The following is a 21,179-nucleotide window of genomic DNA, read 5'->3' on the forward strand; positions in this document are numbered from 1 at the left end:
CACGGTGTGACAGCGTGGCCTTTAAACATGTCAAACATAAACACAAGGACACAGGGCTGCCTATCTCCAGCACATGATGAACATGTATTGGTGTGCCACATGCAAATCCCCTAGAGGAAAATAGCTTCCAGTTTCCTGTTTCTCTTTATGTTTGATGCTGGTATGTACAGTAGCACCAAATAACAAAGACAGGATATAAAAACACTTGACCTGTATGCATGAATGCCAACCTGATTTAACTTTAACTTGCATAAAATATTGTCATGCCAACTCAGCTTTAAGAGTAGCCGATGTTTTAAATTCCAGTGCTTCTCTCACCTGGAAGAGGAAAGCATCTCCCACTGAGTTGCTGAGACAGAAGACAAAGTCTTTCTTGGGATGCTCAGGTACAGCTTGGACAATGCTGTTCTCCACCCACAGCGCGTGTTTGTGAACGCTGTTGTGGTCGATACCTGAACGGCCATCGTATTCATACAGGAAGAGGGTGCAGCCTTGAAGAACGCACAAAAAGAAAGGAGTTAAAAAAAAAAGACAAAAATATGTTTTTTTTGTTTTGTTTTGTTTTTTTACAGAGGTTATAATAAGTACCCTTAAATCAATTTAAACATCCTTCCTTTCCCTGAACTTTATTTAAACAACGATTATAAAACGTAATAGTTTAATACATGAACCTATTTTGCTATCAGTACAACTAAACCTATAACATTACATTATGAAGATAAGACTGATTTATTTTTAGCATGATGCATAGAAGAGATGCTCTATCTTATGCATTTCAACAGGACAGGATCGGATTAGGCATGGATTTCGCCGTAAAATTAAATTGTGATGAAGCTGAGGGGAGGAAAATGCAAGGCTGCATTGAAGAGCGTGAGAGAGGACAGCAGAGGTGAAAACCAAGGGCAGGGAATGTGTTAAAGCTTATATGAATGTAGTTTAACAGCAGAGAGAGTGTATGGAAGATTAAACAGCTTTGGGTTGGTTATCTGAATGAGACTAAGATTATTTTCTTAGTTGCAGAAGCATTTGAAACCCAGCCACAGAGGCCACAAGCCAGGAAGCTGCTAGTGTCGGTCGGATTGCGGCAGCAAGTTCATTCAACTTAAAATCTGTGCCAACTCAAACATGTGGCACAAGAGAGGTGTTAAAGAAAGGAATGCACATAGGGTGGAGTGGGTGGAGACAAATGTCAAGGGTAATGTGTGAGATAAGGATAGCAGCAAGACTGAGAGTGAAGGTTTACAGGAAAGTAGTGAGGTCTGCTATAATGTAAGGCTTGGAGACGGTGGAGCAGACACAAACACAGGAGACAGAGCTGAAGATGCTAAGATTTTATTGCTGGAAGGAGAGAGAATAGAAAGATTAGAAATCAGTAGATCAGCAGGACAGCTCAGGTTGGATTTGGACATAAAGTTCCAGAGGCAAGGCTGAGATGATTTGGCCATGTGCAGAGGATATTTTGGAAAAGTGATGTTGAATAAGGAGCTGCCAGGCAGGAAGGAAAGAGGAAGACCACATAGTAAGTTCATGGATGTAGTGAAGAGGGACATGCTTGGTTTGCGTGACAGAGGAGGATGCTAGAAATAGAGTAAGATGGAGGCAGATGATCCAGTGTGGTGACCCCTAAAGGCAGCAGCCAAAAGAGTAAAGGTGCAGAAGCATTTTTATGTACTAACAATTGTGCTTAGTTAAGCATTCATAAAGTACTCAGACTGAAGCTGGATGGACACCTGCTGCCTTACAGTTTCTGCCTATCTATCAGTCACACGCAGGTAAAATCCAACACAAACATTAAACATAATAGTGCTGAAAATCTGTGCAACACCTTTCAGAGAAACCCAGTATTGTTTCCACTTGCGTCTCGCTGCAGGTTCCACCTTCTTGTTTTTCTTATGAACCAGGAAGTTCTTCACAGCCAGAGTCCCTGCTTTCCTGACTGTGCCGTGTGCACAGCTAATCAGAGTGTCAGGCGGATACATACTACTGAGTGTGCCGCTACTCTGCTCATCACTTACAGCAGAGCCTGCCTCCTCTGTGCAGTCTCGGCCCCGATTTGTCTGACGAGAAAAGATTAAGGAATTAGAAATACACGGAATTTACCTATATTTTAATAACATAGGAAAAGTGTAACTAACCCAGGCTTGATTGTCTAGCTCCTTCCGGAAATTTTCATAAACTCCCCCCTTGCCTCCTTCGCCTCCTCTTCCGTCAACTCCTCCAGCGCTGCTGCTCCCACTGTCGCTGCCATTAAAAAAACTGCTCTCTGTAGCTGAGTACACTGAAAAAGAGGCAGACATGGCCTTACACCGCCGGGAGAGCAGTTCTCCTTCTCCATCTATCTCAGGGGCAACGCCATCAATCCCACTGTCGCCATACTCGCTCCCCTCGCCTAAAACACCAGAGATGTCCTGTCATCCAGAAAAACAGGGTAGAAACAGATTAAGCATTATTAATGGACGGAAACTGGTTTATTTGCACAAAATCAGACAGAGAAGTAACAGCTTCAATCTGCATAACACAAGACGTTAATTCTCTCACACAGAACTGACAGCGTAGGCTGCATGTATACTCATGTATACAAGCGGTATACATGAGTTGGCAGTTGCATAAGTGCACTTTAATATCCTTTTGTGCTCATTTTTGTATGAATTTCTGATTTTAAAAAAAGGCTTTCCACTTTGAGTATGAAATTTTCTGTGCTTTCACCAAACTGAGTCTCCCTCTGTTCTTTCTTTTTGTTTCGCTGTGCTGTCAGTCTATTTATATCTAACAACCCCCTCAGCCTGACTAGATGAATATATAATAAGCACTTATGGCGATCTCTATCCAAGGGTGCTTGGGGGTTCTGGGAATGCATTGAAAGAAAAGCTTGGTTCAGTATTTTGGTACTTTTTGTTTAGCAACTTTGTTTTTATCAGTGACGCACGGCAACTAGGGAGGCATGGATATTATTATTTATTCTACTAATTTAGCTTTTATGTTTACCTGCATGAACGTTACATAAACTTTACTTTCCTCCTCTTACCCTTTGATTTTATCTGTTTTAGTAAGATGACAAAGAAAATCCTCTAGATAAAGTTCAAAGTTCAAAATGTCTTTGTCGTTCAAAGCTCAGTATGTGAGCAGAAGTCCCACGGTGACTTTCTATCTGACTATCTTTCTGTGTAATCCTCTTCCCAACTGCACAAATATACAAACATGTTTGGATGCTTGGATTTGCAAAGATATAACATGCATATACACCAGTCCAGAGCACAGACAGGAAATTCCGTTGGTTGTCAACAACATGTTAATTACTTGATGAACTGGTGTCATGTCTGTGATGCCCCTGAACTTCCTGGACAGCACTGGTAAACAAAGTCCTCAATTATTCTAAGTTTAGAAGTCTGTATTTTTTCCAATACTGGAAAAAAATAGAGCAAGAAGACTTTTACCCTTAGTCCTGTTCCATCTGCTTTCAATACTTATCGGTATATATATTCATGAAATACCTGAGTAGTCTGTGCGCGTCGTCCCTGGAAGGTAGGGCAAGGTGTAGCCGGAATACCGAGCCCAGTCAAGCCTTCAGAAAGGCAGTGTGAGCGTCGGCAGGGGAGCGTGAAAGCTCCATACCCCCCACCATCATCCTCTGCTGGAGACATCAAACCCTCCTCCACTTCCCCGTCTCCGTCGCACTCGGCTTCTCTGCAGTTTTTTATGTAACGGCTCCTTTGCCCCCTGAAGCCCGGACTCTGCTGGCTGCACAGATGGTCCAGAGACGATGCCCTCTCAGTTGAGCCTGGAACACACACACAGGTGGTTATTGCAGAGCACAGTGTGTATTTGTGGGCAAGGTGAGTTCTGATTACTGTCAGGTACTTTCAGTTACCTCTGAAACATTTGACCTTCTCCATATGTGCCTGTGTCCTTCAGTGAAAGTCTGTGATTTTTCTTGAGTGATTATGAATCTGTGTGTGTGTGAGGCAAACCCATACATTATTCTGAATGAGACGACCACCTATGGCAGTGCTCAGACCTTCAGCGGTTGAGTTACCAGGTACCGCCTGCTGTCACACTGAACCCCTGCAGCTCCTGCACAAAACCAGTTAAGCTAACAACCCTGTGATCAGTTGAACTGCTGCAACTGATAGATGGCAGCTAACCTTCAATCAGCAGCTTTTCTCAGATCATTTTCTCCCTACTCAGTGAGTGCCTGCAATTTTCCCACTACCCTCCCCCTCATCACCTGTTCACTGAATCAAATCAACAGCTTTGAACATGTTCCCCTGAACTTTTTTTCCCCCCACTTATTAGCCATCACCAGTGTAGCTGTCGTTATTTTTGGACAGCTACATTGTCTTGTCTTTTGCTTTTATTTGTTGTTGTTTTTTAAATAATACAAATAGAAATCTTGAAATATATTTTAATTCTATTGTATCAGAAAATATGTCGGTGAAGACTTCAAGTCATCAAATAAAAGCATAGGCCCCACATATCCTGTCACTAATGATGTCTACATTTCTGAATGAGAAAACTACACATGCTTTCTGCAGGTCTATACAATCTACCGGTAAATATGATGCTTTTGCTTCTGTGTACATTCTCACCTGTGCTGCCTTTGCTGCCTCTAGGGCATCTAAACTGCCCCTCCTCCTCTTCTCCTCCATCGACCATCTCCTCTGTGCTGGTCAGATGCTCCTGGCTGAGGTCAGACATAGAAAACTCCAAGCTGTCTTCTCTCCACATGTCTGCTGACTTTGATCGCTTCTTTTTATTACTTGCTCCCTCTCGGGGTCCTTCAGTCATTTGCTGCAGGAACCTTTCCTCTGCAATAGTGTCCCCTTCCCCCGTTGAGTCCTCTCCTCCATCCTGGGCAATGGTGTCTGCCTCTGAGGTTTCGGGAGTCGGCGTGGCCAAGGGGTCATCATCGTGCTGATAGGACTCCGGCCTCATTGTCATAGCGACACGCTGGGTCCAGTGAGGGTTGATGCCAAATTTGTCAAACTCATCTGCTGCATTGAAAAACTCTAGTCCGTTCTCTACCAAGGACTGAGGGATGCTCGGGGTGCTGGAGGAACGGGTTGAGGCTTCAGAGTTTCTGTGATTCTGCTTCACTGAGGAAGAGTGCCTCGAACGGCGGTTGATTTGCTGCTTGTTGGAGACACGGAGTGAGCGGGTCGTGTGCTTACGGGAGAGATGTCTCGGCACATCACCATGGATACTACTCTCTCCATTTTGACTCTCCACGTTTCCCATGATTCAACTGTGGATCAAGTAATAAAGTTTGCATATTACATAATTTAGACAACTTCTTCTTAAAAGATCAGAAACCAGATACAAAAGTAGTTTAAAATTATTCCGTAATGTTTGCCACATCATACGGTATAAGATAATATATTTGCATCTTTACTTGTATGCACAAAGTTTATGAATCACAGAAAGTCATTAGCACACACAAATTGCATAAATGGGAGCTGGTGTCTTATCTAATGGTGAGTGAACATTGTCAAATTCACAAGTAGCAGCACAGATTTTAGACAACACGCATATCTGCCATCTGTTGTACATGGATGACTTGCTTTGTGGAGATCAAAGAAAGAAGAAAGAGTTTGAATTAAATAAGAAAATTAAAAAAGATTTAAAAACGTAATCAGTCCTTTCTGTTAAAGGAGGCGTCTGGCCTTGAGATTTTGTTAGTAGCCTTAAAATGTGTTCATTTCAACTACAAAAACTGTCAAATACTCAAAGCAGGTGCCAGACCCCTGGTCAGATATTCTGTACTAGAATATCTATCTATGTAAGGTCAGTCGATTTTGATAAAAGAAAAGAAGAAAAATAACCTCACAACTGGCAAAAGTAGTGGTTTAGATATACAACTTGTTTCTGAATCAATATTAAATTGACAAATCTGTCTTTTAATTGCAATGTCAAAACATTTAAACAAATATTCCTTGTGTGCCATACTTCTAAAAGTAAAAAGGTTTGAACCAGCCCTCTGCAAGATCTAAATTGCTGGTAATGAAGTAGATCAGTGTGCTGCATGAGAGGTTTGATGGCACATTAAAACTTATGGCTCAAAAGTATCAGTGGTCTCATTTGATTTGCACAGCATGCTTGGATGTGTACGCACATTATATAAAAGGTTTGTTAAAAGTTTCCTGCTTTTCCATTTTATCCCAGCCTGCTGTTCATAATGCATCAAAACCTTCTTTGCTTTTCTAAGTGCCTATAAAATCTTCAAAAAAATGAAATAGCTGAAGTTATAAATCTCTCAACTCTGACTAATTTAAGTGTTCTGCCAGTGCACTTTTGAACTCCAACACAAATGCACTGCAGCGCCTTTTCTCCCTGAGCAGTGTTGAAATTATGCACTAACTATATTCCCAACACAGAGAATCAAAACAATCAAAGAAATCACTTTAGAGCTGTGTTATTTTCATCATGAAGTTATCTCAGCAGCCCACTTCACCTCAATCTCTCTGTTACACAAGCACATGGAAGTGCTGAGTCAAAGGCTGTCGGATCAGTTTGTCCTCAGAGAGTCACACATCATCAAACCCACACCATCAGGTTCTCAGTGTGGGCTCGAGCTGCAAAGACACTGGTGAAAAAATCTGCCTTAAAAAGTAGTTGTTTTTTTGCTTGTTTAGTCTATCAGTCCTTAAAAATCTATTATTTCTGGAGATTTGTGCATCATTAAAGTGTGAAAACTGTAGTTACCGATGATTAAGCAGCCACATCACCAGCTTCCCCGCATCAGAGCGTTGCGATCCCATAATCCTCCACACATCCTCATACGGTGGTGTCAGTCTGCCCTGACAGAAACAAGGAGAGAGAGAGATCTTTAGCAGTGCTCTCACAACTTCAAAGTGACCTGATGTGTCAAACGCACACAGAGAAGAAGTGAGAAGACAAGTAGAAGGAAGGAGTACCTGCCCAGTATGTCACATAAAGCTGGTCAAGTAAAGCTGAAAAGGCAGCTGTGAAGAATGCAATATAAGACGGTCTGTAGAATATGAATGTGGATGATAAAAGGGAATAAATCACAATGGTTTTTAAGATAATGCAGTTTGACTAAAAAAAAGACAGAGAAACAAGAAATAATCAAATGCACACATATAAACAGCTCATCAGAAACAAAGAAAAGACGTATTGTCTGAGCCTGAAGGGTTTTTTTGGGGGGAAGGGAAGGGGGGACTCACAAACAACCACAATTTCTTCTAACTCTACCCTGAAACTCACTGCCCACCAAATCCACGCAGACGTGTACCGGCGTGTGCACAAAACATTTTGGGAAACACCCCCTATTTCGGTGCAGACAAAGAGAAGCGCACACACATACACACCAACAGCAAAATGACAGAAGATGAAAGAAGCTATGGGAACGATTTTGTGCTTAAGACTCAATTAAATGATCCATGCCAACACGACCTAATTTTCTCTAATACCAGCCCTGAGCTGCGTAGAGTAGACCGAGATTTCCATAATGTGCTATGTATAGTGTGAAGGAATGCAAGAGCAAACATGCTTGCTGTTGTGAACATTTGCCCAGTAGTTAGTCTGCTGCAAACGCATTTGACTGCAGCCGGATAAGCCAATAAGCAGGAAAATGATGGAAGAAAGCCCTCGTGTTGCCATGTACAACAATGTACTTTCAAAGCATATGGCCACTAGCGCACTGTTTGGAGCATCTGTTTTGAGATACCACATCTGGTGAGTCACCTGTTTTTCGAATGCAAAAGCATCAATTGTTCCCCCGAGGTCTATGTTGCAGGTTTAAGTAAAATCTTAATTTTACTAAACTTTGACTGCAGCTGCTATTTTTTTCTATTAGTGTTGTTGTTCTATATACAGTAATCTTTTTTTTTTTTTAATTCTCTGGGGCACAAAAACAATAAGTCAACCGTGTTACAGTTCTGGGAAATGACACAGAAATGAGACTTTAGATAACAAGAAGTAAACAGGACAATAAGAGAAGTGAAGGCATCTGATCAGAAACCTGATGGAAACTACAAAGAGGATTTTCAACTCTGACTTTGCACCACAACACCATGTGTGCAAACGCATCCGAGATAGGCTAGTGCAGCGCATCCCAACCCCAGCTGTGGGAAGCAGTTACATAAGCTGAACTTGACCCTGATACAGCTCTCCTGCCTCTCATGCAGTCCTTTATATCTCATCTCTCCTACACCCTCTGTCCCACTGAGGCCGACCCACATGCTGCCCCCCACCCACCTTAAAAAAATAGGCTGAATATTCATTTTGGGCTCATGGCTCCTCTGCTGGTTCATTTTTAACAATTACTATAAAAACAGGACTTCATTGTCTCAGCTGGAGTGCTTTATAGATAGATTAACATGTGGAGTAAATGCAAATCACTAACACACAAAAACACTGATGACCCTTTCACTGAATTTACATCCTTTTTGCAAACCCATATATTCTATAACATACAGGCTATGTCGGGAAGGTGCAAAACACACACACAAATGCACAGGGGTCAAACAAACAACACAATCCTGAGTGACAAAACACAGGGGAAATCAAACCACTGCCTTTCCTCTGGCAGTGTACAGTCTAAAATGTTTAGTCTCTTCATTTTTCCTCTTCCCGGTGCCCCCCAGCAAGGCACCGCAGAGGGAGAAGGGTAACAAGGAGAGGAGGGAGAGCTCTCTGTTAAACCCCTGTAGAGCTGAGAGGTGAGGCGAGGCTGGAGGCGAAACACATGAAGAGGGGTGGGGGGAGGTCGAGTCTGGTACAGACAGAGAGGGAGGGGAAAAAATACTGGGGTATGACAAGAAGTTTGATAGGGAAAAGTGAGAAAATGGGAAGGAGGAAGAAATAAAGACGGCGTGAGAGGGAGAGATAAAGTCAGAGAAATTGGGGGGTCCTATTGTTGCTGAGCTTTAAGAGGATAAGTAGACATGTGCTCAGTCTGCCTCTCTTCAGGCTTAATTGAGGGAGCCGAGACAAAAGGGGAAACATAATTATTCGCTCTCTTTCTCTCAGCCTCTCATTCTCGCAGTATATTAACGCATCGGGAGAGTGTATTACCACGGCGCACCGTGCAACAGCCGCCAAAGCATCATTACCATGCACACATGCCCACTCGCAATCAAGCACACACATGCACACACACACACACAGAGGGGACAAAGAAAGAAAACTGGAGACAACAAAATTCCATATTTAATCTCCACAACTGAAGATAAAGAAGGTAAGCATTGTCTAAATATGTCACAAACAGCAGCACTCACATCTGTCTGACTACAAACCACACAGGGCCGAGGATTACCGGGACTGGAGGCTCCTTTTACCTGCGCTGCCGATAACAGCTCTCTACTGGAGCTGTCACATTCATTGTGCCACATTGTGACTGTTGCATTAGTCAGTTGCTCAACACCTATAGGCCCGCACGTCTATCACCTAACGCATGAACGTAGTTTGCTGTGGCACACGGCGGAGTACTGTGGAATAAAGGCAGGCGCACACTTTCAGTCAGACACACCTGCAGGATCCCAAGAGAAATGAGAGCTGGTTTTTCCGAGTCACAGCATGCACTCACACTTTTTGGAAAAATACCAAAGGCCTGTCAGAACACACTCAAAGGAGACACACCCTACTCTCCCCTGCCAATCTTTTCATCTCTGCACCTGTCTCACAGCACCGCCCTACGTGACACACAGCTCAGCTCAGCAGACGCAAACTGTACGTGATGCTGATGTAGCTCTACACTGTATGCAACTGAAGCCAAACAAAACATGTCACTTGTTGTCTTTCATCTCGTCACTGTGTTGACTGTATTCTGGAAAAAAATGTTGCAACCAGACACACTGAATTTTCACAAGTGAATCACTGAGCTCACTGTTAAAGACAACAACTCATCACGACATCATAGTATTTTACAAATTTACTTCTATGGCGGCAAACAGTCTCTCACATGCTTTTGGGCCGCTTTGAAGCCCTTAACGACACTCTTTAGATGTGCTTCATCCAAAAACCTAAAAAATGATGCTTAAAAAAGGAGATCAAAAGAAATAAATCCAATCTCTGCTAAAGACTGCAACAGTGACTACGCTAAACATTGCTGAAACCAGAAAAGCTCCCAGCTTGACTGACCTTTCTTTACATCTTCAAACTACAACACCCCCCACGAAGCTCTAAAACACATGACGTGATTATTGGAATCACCCTTCCCTGAGGCCTTTCTCCTGCACCTCTCACATTCTTTGAATTGTTACCATTTCTCCTCCCACTTGGCGGAGTGAGGTTTTATGCTTACTCTGGGGAGTTAAAAAAAAAGGAATTACTATTGGAGGAAAATTCAATCCAAAAACAAGTCCAGACAGACTGCCATGGGAATGTGACAACAAGGCCTTATCAGAGGATCTCTATGCTCCTCTTTTTTTCCATGCGCACCTGCACACACCACATGTTAGCAAACCACCAAACTTACCAAAATAAGAGCATGTTTGGGTGCAGGAAGCGTCTTGGTCCAAATGAATAAGAATCACTGGGGTTATTCACAAGTATGCATCTGTTTGCAAACATAGGTGGGCACATTGTTCACATTTGAGGAGGAACCACGTCTATCTAATGCCAAGACAAGAGTCAGATATGCTTTTGAAAATATAATAATAATAATAATAATACATTTTATTTGAGGGCGCCTTTCAGACACCCAAGGTCACCTTACAAAAAACACAATTAATAAAAGGAACAATAGTCATAAAATACATAAAATAAGTTAAAATTACAAAACAGAGCGTGACAACAGATAAAATCAGCATTAAACCATTGTTGCGACGGCAGTGCACGCTCCGCCGCACTCCCACAGTTCTTTTGAGACAGGACTGCCTGAGACATCACCAGCAGAATTCCCTGGAAGAGGGAGATTAGCTTCTATTCATCCTTCCGGGATCTGACAAGGCACGCGCCCCAATTCTAAGCTTAAACACACATGCAGATACACAAACAGTGTGTGGCTGCAAGCACGAGTCTCGACTCCTTAAATCAAACATTAATTTCTTTTAACTGGCGAGGGACAAATGATAATTCCTTCCTGAAGAGGGCTTTCATTTTGAGGCCACAGAAGCAAAACGCAGAGATGACAGAACAAAGTGGAGTGGAAGGATATGAGATGATTGTTATTCATTCACTATGTTCCCCACTGCTTGTCATCCTCTAACACAGAAGCGGAGAAAATTAGACTGGGTTTTATTTTAGTAGACAAAACAATTCCTTAAAAAAATGTTTTTGGAAAGCTAGAAAAAAAATGTAGCACAGATTGGCAATGTGACGTAAAAGACTTGAGATTTGGGGTCAGTGTGGCAACCGAGGATCATGTTTAAAAAAAAAAGATAAAGGCCAGTGGAATTCACTGTCAGCCAATTCACTCTGCTTGGCTCCTCAAGTGTCACTAACCTCATTAAATACGCTCCTCTGGCTTTCTAAGAGCTTACGCTGTATGCTCCTTAACTCAGATTTCAGCTGACTGTCTCTGCAGCAGGGTGCAGTCAGGGATTACCATATTTTAAAGAAGATTTTCTTCTACCTCCCGCTCTCCATTGAGCGAGGAGCCTGAAAGAGTCAATGAAAGTGTGTAGATTTTGATGCTCTGCTCTGTAGCTACTGCTACAACCTCAACTATCAGGAGTCGCTGCATGAATTCAAAGTCAGGAAACCCCACAATTTAACCTCCATTACAATGCAAGGCTTTTACACTAGAAGATCAAGATATCTCTGTATTACATCCAACTCAGACTCTTGTTGTAGGTTAATATGTGACATGATAAGGTCAAAACCACATGTTGTAGCGGACTGACTGGCACGTGAAAAACTACCGTGTGCGGTTTGTTAAATATTAATAAATCATCCCCTTTTTTGCCATTGCTCAATCAACGCTCACTCGTCCTTCCTGATGAGATGGTGATTGCGCAGACAATCGGTTCGCAGTCATCAAAACCAATCAACTGAATATTCATGTGGTGATTTTCTGCTTCAAATATGTGAGGAGGAGTAAAAGAAATGGGCGTGAAAACATGTTGGAGGAAGATGAGTCAAAAGAAGGAGAAAAAGATGAAAAAAGAATGACGCATTAAACTAAAAATTGGAGTCAAGACGAGGCAAAAATACAACTAATCTGTTACTATTTTTAATCAAGTACAGTACTATACAAAAGTCTCAAATATTATGCCTCCAAGGAGCATGACTTCCAAATGATTTTAAAAGAAGTTCTTGGGTAATAGTTCTCCAGTCTTTCTGTAGGTCTTTCACAGTTTTGAATCTTTTGGCAATCACTAATTTTCAGTTTCATTGTCTTTGTTTGTTTGTTAAGTCATTTAACACTGATCTATGAATCATAAATGGAACCTAACTCAAGGGATCACCAGATATAACAGACAACAGCAAATAATCTTTTTGAAATTGACCCCCTAGGTGATTTGTTACTAGGAGCCTGTTGCAGAAATGTGCAATTTATCCACAATTCTTTTGTTATATCTCCAAAAAATGGCAACGATAACACAGGTTGACAGGCATATAATAGTATTTTTGCACCAAGGTGAATCCCAAAGAGCTGTAAGAAAGAAGACAGCAGAAGACATGGCAGGCCTAACATATTATCTCCACCAGATAAAAAGTCAAGACCTTCAGAAACTTGGTGGAAAAACTCCACTAAACATCTGACCTGAGAGATGCATCGTGCCCTTCAGCTGATTTATCTACAGATTGCCAAAGCCTCATCAGAAACAGTCTCAGTCCAAGGATAGCTGTCAAGAACACACTTTTAACTCGGAAAAGACACCAGAACTTGGCTGAAAACAACAGGAATTACAGAGTGATAAATTCAAATGTCTGGGTTCAAATCATCAGCGATATAAACAGGAAAGGTCAGGAGTGAGGTATCTACAGCTATCTGCAACACGGATGCTCTGTCATGGTTTGAGGCTGCGTTTTAGTCAGTGGTATTGTCAAAACTGACTTGAATTGAAATTACTAACACATGCAATACCATCTGCAAAGCATCTGATTGGCAGCACTTTTATTTTTCAGTATGTTAATGATCCCAAACACACTGCCAATACAGTAAAAGCATAAATATCAGTGATGGCCTCCCAAGAGCTCGGACCTTACCATTAATCAAACAGTGTGGGAAATTTTGACAGAGAACAAAAAAAGGCAGGGAACATACAGATAATAGCTCTGAATATCCTTTAAGAAGCCTGGAAAACTATTCCTGAAATTACAAGAAAGCTTGCCTAAAAGGGTTCAAACTGTGGTGACGAATAAAGTCTGAACTGATCACCTCACCAAGGTTAAAAAAAAATCATGGCCAAATCCAAACAATCTTTATATTAGCATCTTCAGAAATGTAAGTCAAACCCCGGCACTGCCACGAAGTCACACACTGACACACATCAACAGTCAAAGACAACCACAAAGTGCTTTCAATGGAGCCAAATTGGCGGGTAATACTTCTGTTGTGCTCTGTGCTGGCGGAAGGGACGGTGAAAAAACAGAGTGAGAGTGGGTGTGAGAGAGGGATAAGAGGGTTTTAGGCAAAGGTAGACTGATTGAGGTGGGAGGTTGAGACAGGGGGATGAGATGAGAGAGGCAAGAGAGTCTGAAAAAAAAGATGATGATGGTGGTGAAAGGGGGATGAGAGGCTGTTAATGCGGCGGGGAGCTGGTGGAATCGAGTGTTGGGCCACAGGTAGACAGATGAGAATGATGTGTGCTGAGGCGGAAGGAGACACGAGAGGTAAAGAGGTGTAGTGGTGCTGATAGGTCCTGAGGGGCTGATAGAGATGGATGTTGTGTCAGTTCAAAGTAGGCCAGATGTGAACAGACCTGATTTGTTGTCAGTAATGACATGACTGCAAGACTATCAGAAAAGAGAGCCATTGAAGAGGCCATTGTGTGTGTTACAGTGAGTTAGGAGGTGACCAAACCACTGTCTCTAAAAATGATGGGAGCAATTGTTCCAGGAAAACTGGTAGTTTGCTACTGTTTTGATGAAAAAGCTCAAATATGTTTGCAGTCTTTAATTACCTTTCAAAATAAAAGTTGCTTGCAGAAAATGGGAGTTATGCACATTAAACACAAAAACAATTAATCTTTGCACACAAACTGAGATTATCCACATTGATGTAATTCTTTGACTGAGTTGTTTACACAGGACTTATAGGATCCAGTCTTTCTAACAAATACGAGTTTACACGATCTGCTTGAAAATGGTTATTAACCCAGATATGTAAATGGACTTCTGTGCTAATTCCACGCCTGAGCTCAGTGAAACAAAAACAGCAGGATTAATCTTTAATTATTACAACTATACCAGTACAAGTTTACTTATATTATTGAAAATGATTCAACATTTCAGAGTAATGCCAAGAGAGTTAATAATACACAAAGCAACACTGTTATCACTTAATTAAGATTACTGCTAAAGCTATAGTACTACCCTAATCATTACCAGAAAGCAAGAGCGAGGCTTTGGCACAACAACAAACTAGGTAAGGCGTAGATTAGTGGGTACCGTGGGAGTACTAGAAAGCGAAAATTAAAAATTAAGGGAAGAGACGGTATTGAGACAAAAGCGGGGGAAAACATCAAAGTATAAACCTGTCAGAGGTAATGTAATGAAATATGTTAGCAGCAGAGGAATGGGCAGCACAGAGTGAGGCCTGAGGGAGTTGGGGGAGGGGAACAGCAGGATTTGGAAGTTATCTTAGTGCATCCGTGCACCTGAGTCAATAGCAAGGATAGCAAACAAAGTTTAGCTTGAAGGAGACACAGGAGACAATGTGTTGCAGCGAGGGACAGGGGTAACAAATGCTCAGGAAGAATGTGACAGGCAAACATCGGCTCACTGTGCCGGCTCTCGGGTCAACACAGGTCACAAACCACCAAAAACAATACAGTTTAGTTCTGGGAAACTTAAACCTATACACTATTCAAAGGAATTAGAAGACGAGATCGTTCAAAATAACATGAAAATAAAAACACAAAACTATGGCAGTAGCTGAAAATATAAGCTGGAATTTCAAGGCTAGGTTTGCAACACACATACTATAATTTTCAATATGATCTAATTTGTTTATCTCAGTTACCACCACACAAACTGTGGTCTCTTTCTCCATTTGTTCATCTCATGCAGAAACAGAAACATAACTTGCGTGGCAGTAAGGTGTGAAGCATTCAGAGAATGACACAGGGGACCGACGCCCAGTTCTGCAAATTTCACCAGCTGAAAACCACACACACCAGTAATTCTAGTAGACAATAGGTCAGTTTCCCACACACAGGAAGACTAAAATAAGTCTAGGGCTGAAACTAATGGTTATATGCACGACTGAGTCATCTTTCTTTTTTTCTGATTATCAGTTCTAAAACCTGTCATAAACATCATGAAGACTAGTAAACCACAGTGGGCTTGTTAGAACACGGATCCTCACATTACTATACCCTGATTCGAGCCAATGGGGATGAGATATCTTGTGGCAAACACAACACTGTTGTTGAGATGAGGATATCAACGGCATGTCACTTACGGGGCATCTCTTCGGAGGATGGGGTTGGATCTAGGTCAATGGGTCCATTTCCTTGGAGTTGATCTCTTGTGCAGGCTAAAGCTAGGGGGTTATTGTTTGGACTTTGAGTGGCTACAGTGAATAGATCCTCCTCTGTCAGTGCATTAGTGACCTGTAAAAGCTCCATACGACCGACATCTGAGTGCCAGCCTGAGGGGAGAACAACAAAGACAACCTGACATCACGCAGGCACATATGCACACACTTTCACGTGCCTAAAAGCTAACACACCACAGGACAATAACAAAATCACTCAATATGAAAGAGACCTCATAAAGGACTCATCACAGCTTTTTCTATTCTTACCCCAAAGAAACTCGCTCCATAGAACAAAGAAAAGTCATGCAGCTTTGCCTGTAAGCCCTTGCTTTTGTCATTCTCACACACACACATCATACTGTACATACACGTACATATTTGCACACACTTACAAATGCACACACAGGCTTTTCAGACTGCCTTGCAATATCCCACTGCATCACTTCCAGGTCAACAGGCAGGGACGTAAAGTGCGACTGTGTGATGAGAACTGAGTCGCCTGCCAGCTCTTATGAGGGGGTTGAGGAGAACGATGGGGCCGAAGAAGGAATAAAGAGAAGAGACAATGGCTAAGTGGCCTGTTTCCTGTGCTTTAATTATACAGCCAGTGAGTGTGAAGTTAGACAGAGAAACAGATTCCAAACAGGAGAGTAAAGATTTCCAATCAGAGATAAAAAACAAACAAAAAAAAGATCCCAGGAAGGCCAAATCTCCCAGTGCAAACATAAACACAGTCATTGAAAAAGTTCTCTGCACTGCCGCAGTAATACTAGCTCTAAATCCCTACTCAGCACTTCACACACACATGTGCATTTCCTCTCTCGCACTCTGAGGTCTTTTAAAGCATTTTCCTGTTCAGGTTATCTCAAAGCAAAGCTTCCTTTTTCCATGAAACCACACACTTTGAAACGATATTCTTTAGAAGGACAGGTATAATCTCACACTGCACACATCCTGTGGAGACTGATCGCAAAGTATACCAAATTATACATATTATGAATTGAGGGTGCCCTAGAAAATAAAATCTAACCGCTAAAATGCATTCACACACACGCAAACGTGTTTCAACCTCATCAGCTGGTATCCGGAGCTGATGTGTGGGCTGGAACACCACACTGATCAGAGATAATGGGCAGACATGACAAGGGTGGTAATGCTGTCACACAGAGAGTAAGGATTGAAATATTTCATGATGGAGCAAGAGACGGAAAGAGGGACACAAAGAGAAAATAAAGCATGGGAGAATGAGGGAGGGAGTAAAGGAAGGAAGGAAGGAGGAAACTCCTAATTCATCAGCAGACAGAACAGACAAAAGGGAGGAAATGATGAGAGCACATGCCAGCTCATGTCAGACACCCCTCCCCTGCTTAGACCCCCGTTACAAATTAGAGGCATCCCTTCTGCTTTTTTTACTTCTCATCAGGGGGTTAATGTTAAGGAGTCTGGGACAATGTTCTCCACCTGATCTGCAGTGCTTAGGTAACAACAAAGTAGTCCTGCTCAACCAGACTAGTGACATTTCATAATGGAAAAGCAAAGACGTTAGTATGACATAATCACGCATAGTCACATACGCATTTCATAATTTCCAAATATTTCACAAGTGCCCAGAAACATCCAGATGTGTATGCAGTATATGTGATATCCAAATGATTTCCAACCTATTCAACTTTAATAGGGAAACATGTGTGACCCATCAACCCCCACTGCACGGTTTATGACATTACGAGATTTTATTAGAGTCATTTTTATTAAATACAACTGAGGAAGTTAAATTATCCAGAAAGAAGAGCTGGGGGAATATTTGAAAAATGTATCTTTGCTTTTGATTTTTTTGCAGCATAAACATATTTTCCCCTGTTCCGTAACTCATCTTACTAACCCACAGATTCATCTCATCCACTTGATCTTGACCCGCTCGGTTTCAGAGCTACGGCCTTTTTTGTTACAATCTGCGTTGCAAAGGGATTCCCTCTGCTTTTGCGTATAGCCGGAACTGAACCAGCAGCGTAATTAGAGAAACTCAGTGAAGCCAGAGAAGAGAGAGGGAAAAAACAACATTTTAACTTCCCCCCACCCTCAGCTGTCAGTTTTCCCTTGCTTTTCCCAAAACAGACTTCAGCGATATTTCTCTTCTTACTTGGCTCCAAATGACGGCAACAGACAGTGAGAAACATGAACACACACACACGTAGAAGACACACACAGAGAACCCAGAGGCGCACACTGAAATACAAACATTTAAACAGCTTGATTGCATGTGGGGATGGTGGTGGGGTTGGTGGGGAAGAGCATAAGCCCCACATTTGTTTAACAGCAGAAATGAGTGGACCACAGAGGAAGAGGGATAAAAGGTAAATTTAGAAAATAAGACACATATAAAGACTGTTCCTGCATAGTGTGTGTTATATCTTTAATTATTAGATTTATTCACTGCAGTAGACAACACACAACAGACGATGATGAAGAAAAATACTATATTTGTTATTTAATGTATGCAGGAAACTGAAATTTACATGAAAAGATCAGAGTGTATAGTTGATTTGGTGACTCTTGTTTAATACACTAATTATACCTACGTATCAGTGCATTTATAAAGAATATGTGTTAATGTCGTCACGTGAGATGGACTACATCAGAAAGCAAAATTCTCTTCCCCCAAAGGAAACTCGTCATTGTTAAGTTAACTTGTTTTGTGATTAAGACCTATCCAAGCTGTCGGTAAATTCAATGTTCTCTCTGAACTGAGCACACACAGGCCTTAAAAGTGAGCTGATAGAGCATGAGAGCAAGTGTATCAATCTGGGTCAGTATGTACACCTTAACAAACAGACACACACTCACCAACCCAGAGGGTTCACTTAACAAAGTCCCATCCCCCTTTCATGCTCACACACATTATTAGCCTACAGTATACACAGCACAGTGTGGTTGTGTGGATGTGCACATATTTGTTCCGTGCACACGCTTGCGTACACAGTAAATGGACACAAAAAAACCTGAATGGGATAATGGCTCCATCCCTCCTCTTTTCCCCCAGCTTTTGCAAAGTCTGTCATTTTTATAAATAAATAAATATATATATATATATATATAAACAAAAGTGTGCGGATATATACGCGCTTACACACACACACCAGTTTTTATCTGTCACTGTAAATCCTTTCACGGATCGCTTCCTCAAAAGACCCTGCCAATATTCAACTTCCTCATGGCAACTGAGGCATTGAATTGTGGCAAGAAGGCGAGACAGATAAGGTGAAGAAAACACAAGAAAGCGACACAGAGATCTGGTTTAACAGTCATCAGAAGAAAGAGAGAAAAGCAAATATTAACAGAATGAACACAGTTTTTCACCAAGTTACAAGGCAGAGCGGGGAAATTGATTTGCTGTAGAGCTCTTTGTTTTACAGTTTGACTCAAAAATGTGCTGTGACAGCTCTTATCGGGATTCTGTGGAAGAGAGGCGTGTAACAGTCTCTTTAAAAGTTTGCCTACTGAGCTGTTATGATTTGACTTTATATAACAGGGATATCTTTTGGGGTTAGCCCTTTGCTTGGCTTATCAAACAACCACACCGATATCAAACCATCTACTGTAAATACTGCTGATAGGCAGTGAGGCGTTTGCTTTCCCTATTAGGTCCCAAAACAACAAAATGACAGCAAAATGAAAGGATTCCTCACATGGTCTCTGCTGAGTAGATAATTGGTGTTGAGAAAAATCTCAAGCCAACCACCAAAGGTTTTTTTTTCCTTCCCAGCAACGAAGAGGGATTTTAAGGGTGGAGGAAAGGACAGCAGAGGCTACTTGCCCTTTGATCCGCTGTAATTTTTTTGCTGTCTGGATCCTGGCACAGCTGAGACCTCACACCTCCTCTAATGCACACACGTTTGAGTGACAGATGCTAAATATGCCTGCAGTGTTCAGTAGGAAATGGATATTTGAGGAATCCCCACCAATTTTTCTGTATTTCCCTTACTTTACAATGTTTCCCTACTTTTTTATCATGTATTGCTGCCTACTGCAACTCTGCTAAGTCTTCTGTACCAATCTGCCTTTAACTGCTGTTCCCTCAAGACTTTCAGTAGCTCTAAAGTCTCCCTCTTTGCCAGTCTCATCCTCCGCTTCACTCTTTTGCTTTTGCTTTTCTCCTCTCTTAATATTCCCACACATACGCACATGCACAGAGCAGGCTGATGTCTTTATCCAAATTTCTCAGTGAATCTGTCTTTCTACATCTTCCATCGTGAACCTTTGATGGCATAATGTCGAGGACTGAGTGCTTTTTATGCTTCTTCACAGAGCAGATGCTAACAAGCTTCTGACAGGCCATAATTACTGAAAGCAGCACTTGATCTTTTGATCTTGAAATGAGAGTAATCACACTTTTATCTCAAGAAATTTCATAACTCTGCATATCAGATCTGTTACAGTATGTGAACGCACACAACCAAAGACATGCACTGGATATAACACGCCTCACCGTGTTTCCCCTACTCTTAGAGAACAAACGCCACAGCTCAAAGGGCACTGCCAGGTGCTGTGGGTTCAGAGCTGTTAAGGTATTTTATCATCATTAAATTAGCACCACTGGGAAACTAGGCAAAGTCCCAACACAGAAAATTAATGATTGATAAGCTCCTTTCATCGTCACACATAAAATGGCCATGCAGGATTAGCATTTAAGCAAAATGGGCTTTCTGTGCAATTCTCGTGTATTTATTTCAATTTGTGTGTGACAAGAAGTGAGCGGAAGAACCTAAAGAGCGGAAGAAAGAAAAAGGCATCCCCCAAACAGTAACAGAGCCTATACTGTACTAGCAAAGAAGAGTACTCACACCATGTGTGGGACTGCACAGCATATCTTAACACACATAAAGACGTACACACAGGTATGCCACAAATCGTATACTCTATGAAGACGCACACGTGCTACACACAGTTAGTAACTTATCTAATCACACATAACACAAAGCCAGTCACCATAGGCAACAGTTTCTACCTCTCACAAAGCTCACCAAACGTCCTCAAAACAAGAAACAGGTCTCTTTACCTTTACTTAATAGGTCCCCGTGCGTGTTGCAGTTAATCCCCTGAACTGGTAAAAACACAGCCTGTGTGCGTCCTCTTCAAGAATTAAAAAGAGGGAAATCCTTGCATCAGTGAAACGTCTCCCGGACTCCAGCGCAGCTTTTACGCACACACACATTAGAGCTCATACTTGAATACTTGCTGTCTTTTTGCGTGCCTACACCAGACTGAAGGCTTAGTGGAGGGTGTGTGTGTACTGAGTGTAAGCCCGCCCCTTTTTTTCTGGTTTCCCCTTTTCTCTCTCCCACATGCGCTCCAACCCAGCCCTCCTTCTCCCCTCTCTCATCTACAGCTCACTCGCTCTTTCTCTCGCTCCAATTTCGCCTCCTCTGGCTTGCCAGCGTGTATGCTGGGTCTGTGCCTCTAAGCCTAAATGTCCCAGTCCTCTTTTTAATTGCTGGCTTTCTGGACTCGTTCTAAACACAAACAAAGGCACAGTGGAGTGGAGTGGACAAGCATGGGCATGCACAAACAC

At 42.0% G+C, this 21,179-nt stretch overlaps 1 protein-coding gene across 3 annotated transcripts in view; it reads right to left on the bottom strand.

The window, feature by feature from the left end:
- Nucleotides 1–20,857, bottom strand: part of LOC146565771 (rho guanine nucleotide exchange factor TIAM1-like) — a 50,659-nt gene extending 29,802 nt beyond the window's left edge. For 2 of the 3 annotated variants that reach the window (XM_085289138.1, XM_085289136.1), the window contains exons 1-7: nucleotides 20,667–20,857; nucleotides 6,700–6,794; nucleotides 4,587–5,242; nucleotides 3,492–3,778; nucleotides 2,136–2,408; nucleotides 1,826–2,057; nucleotides 319–491 (exon numbers count right to left, since the gene is read on the bottom strand). In XM_085289138.1, the coding sequence (XP_085145264.1) occupies nucleotides 319–491; nucleotides 1,826–2,057; nucleotides 2,136–2,408; nucleotides 3,492–3,778; nucleotides 4,587–5,235 (1,614 nt within the window). In that variant the 5' untranslated portion in view covers nucleotides 5,236–5,242; nucleotides 6,700–6,794; nucleotides 20,667–20,857. The remainder of the gene's footprint in view (nucleotides 1–318; nucleotides 492–1,825; nucleotides 2,058–2,135; nucleotides 2,409–3,491; nucleotides 3,779–4,586; nucleotides 5,243–6,699; nucleotides 6,795–20,666) is intronic. The other variant, XM_085289137.1, reaches the window with a different exon arrangement.
- Nucleotides 20,858–21,179: the final 322 nt, after the last annotated feature.

This window comes from Mchenga conophoros, linkage group LG10, assembly GCF_057382185.1.
Source record: "Mchenga conophoros isolate Kocher_MC1m ecotype Shallow Benthic linkage group LG10, M_conophoros_male_GT1.1, whole genome shotgun sequence".
Lineage (NCBI taxonomy): Eukaryota > Metazoa > Chordata > Actinopteri > Cichliformes > Cichlidae > Mchenga > Mchenga conophoros.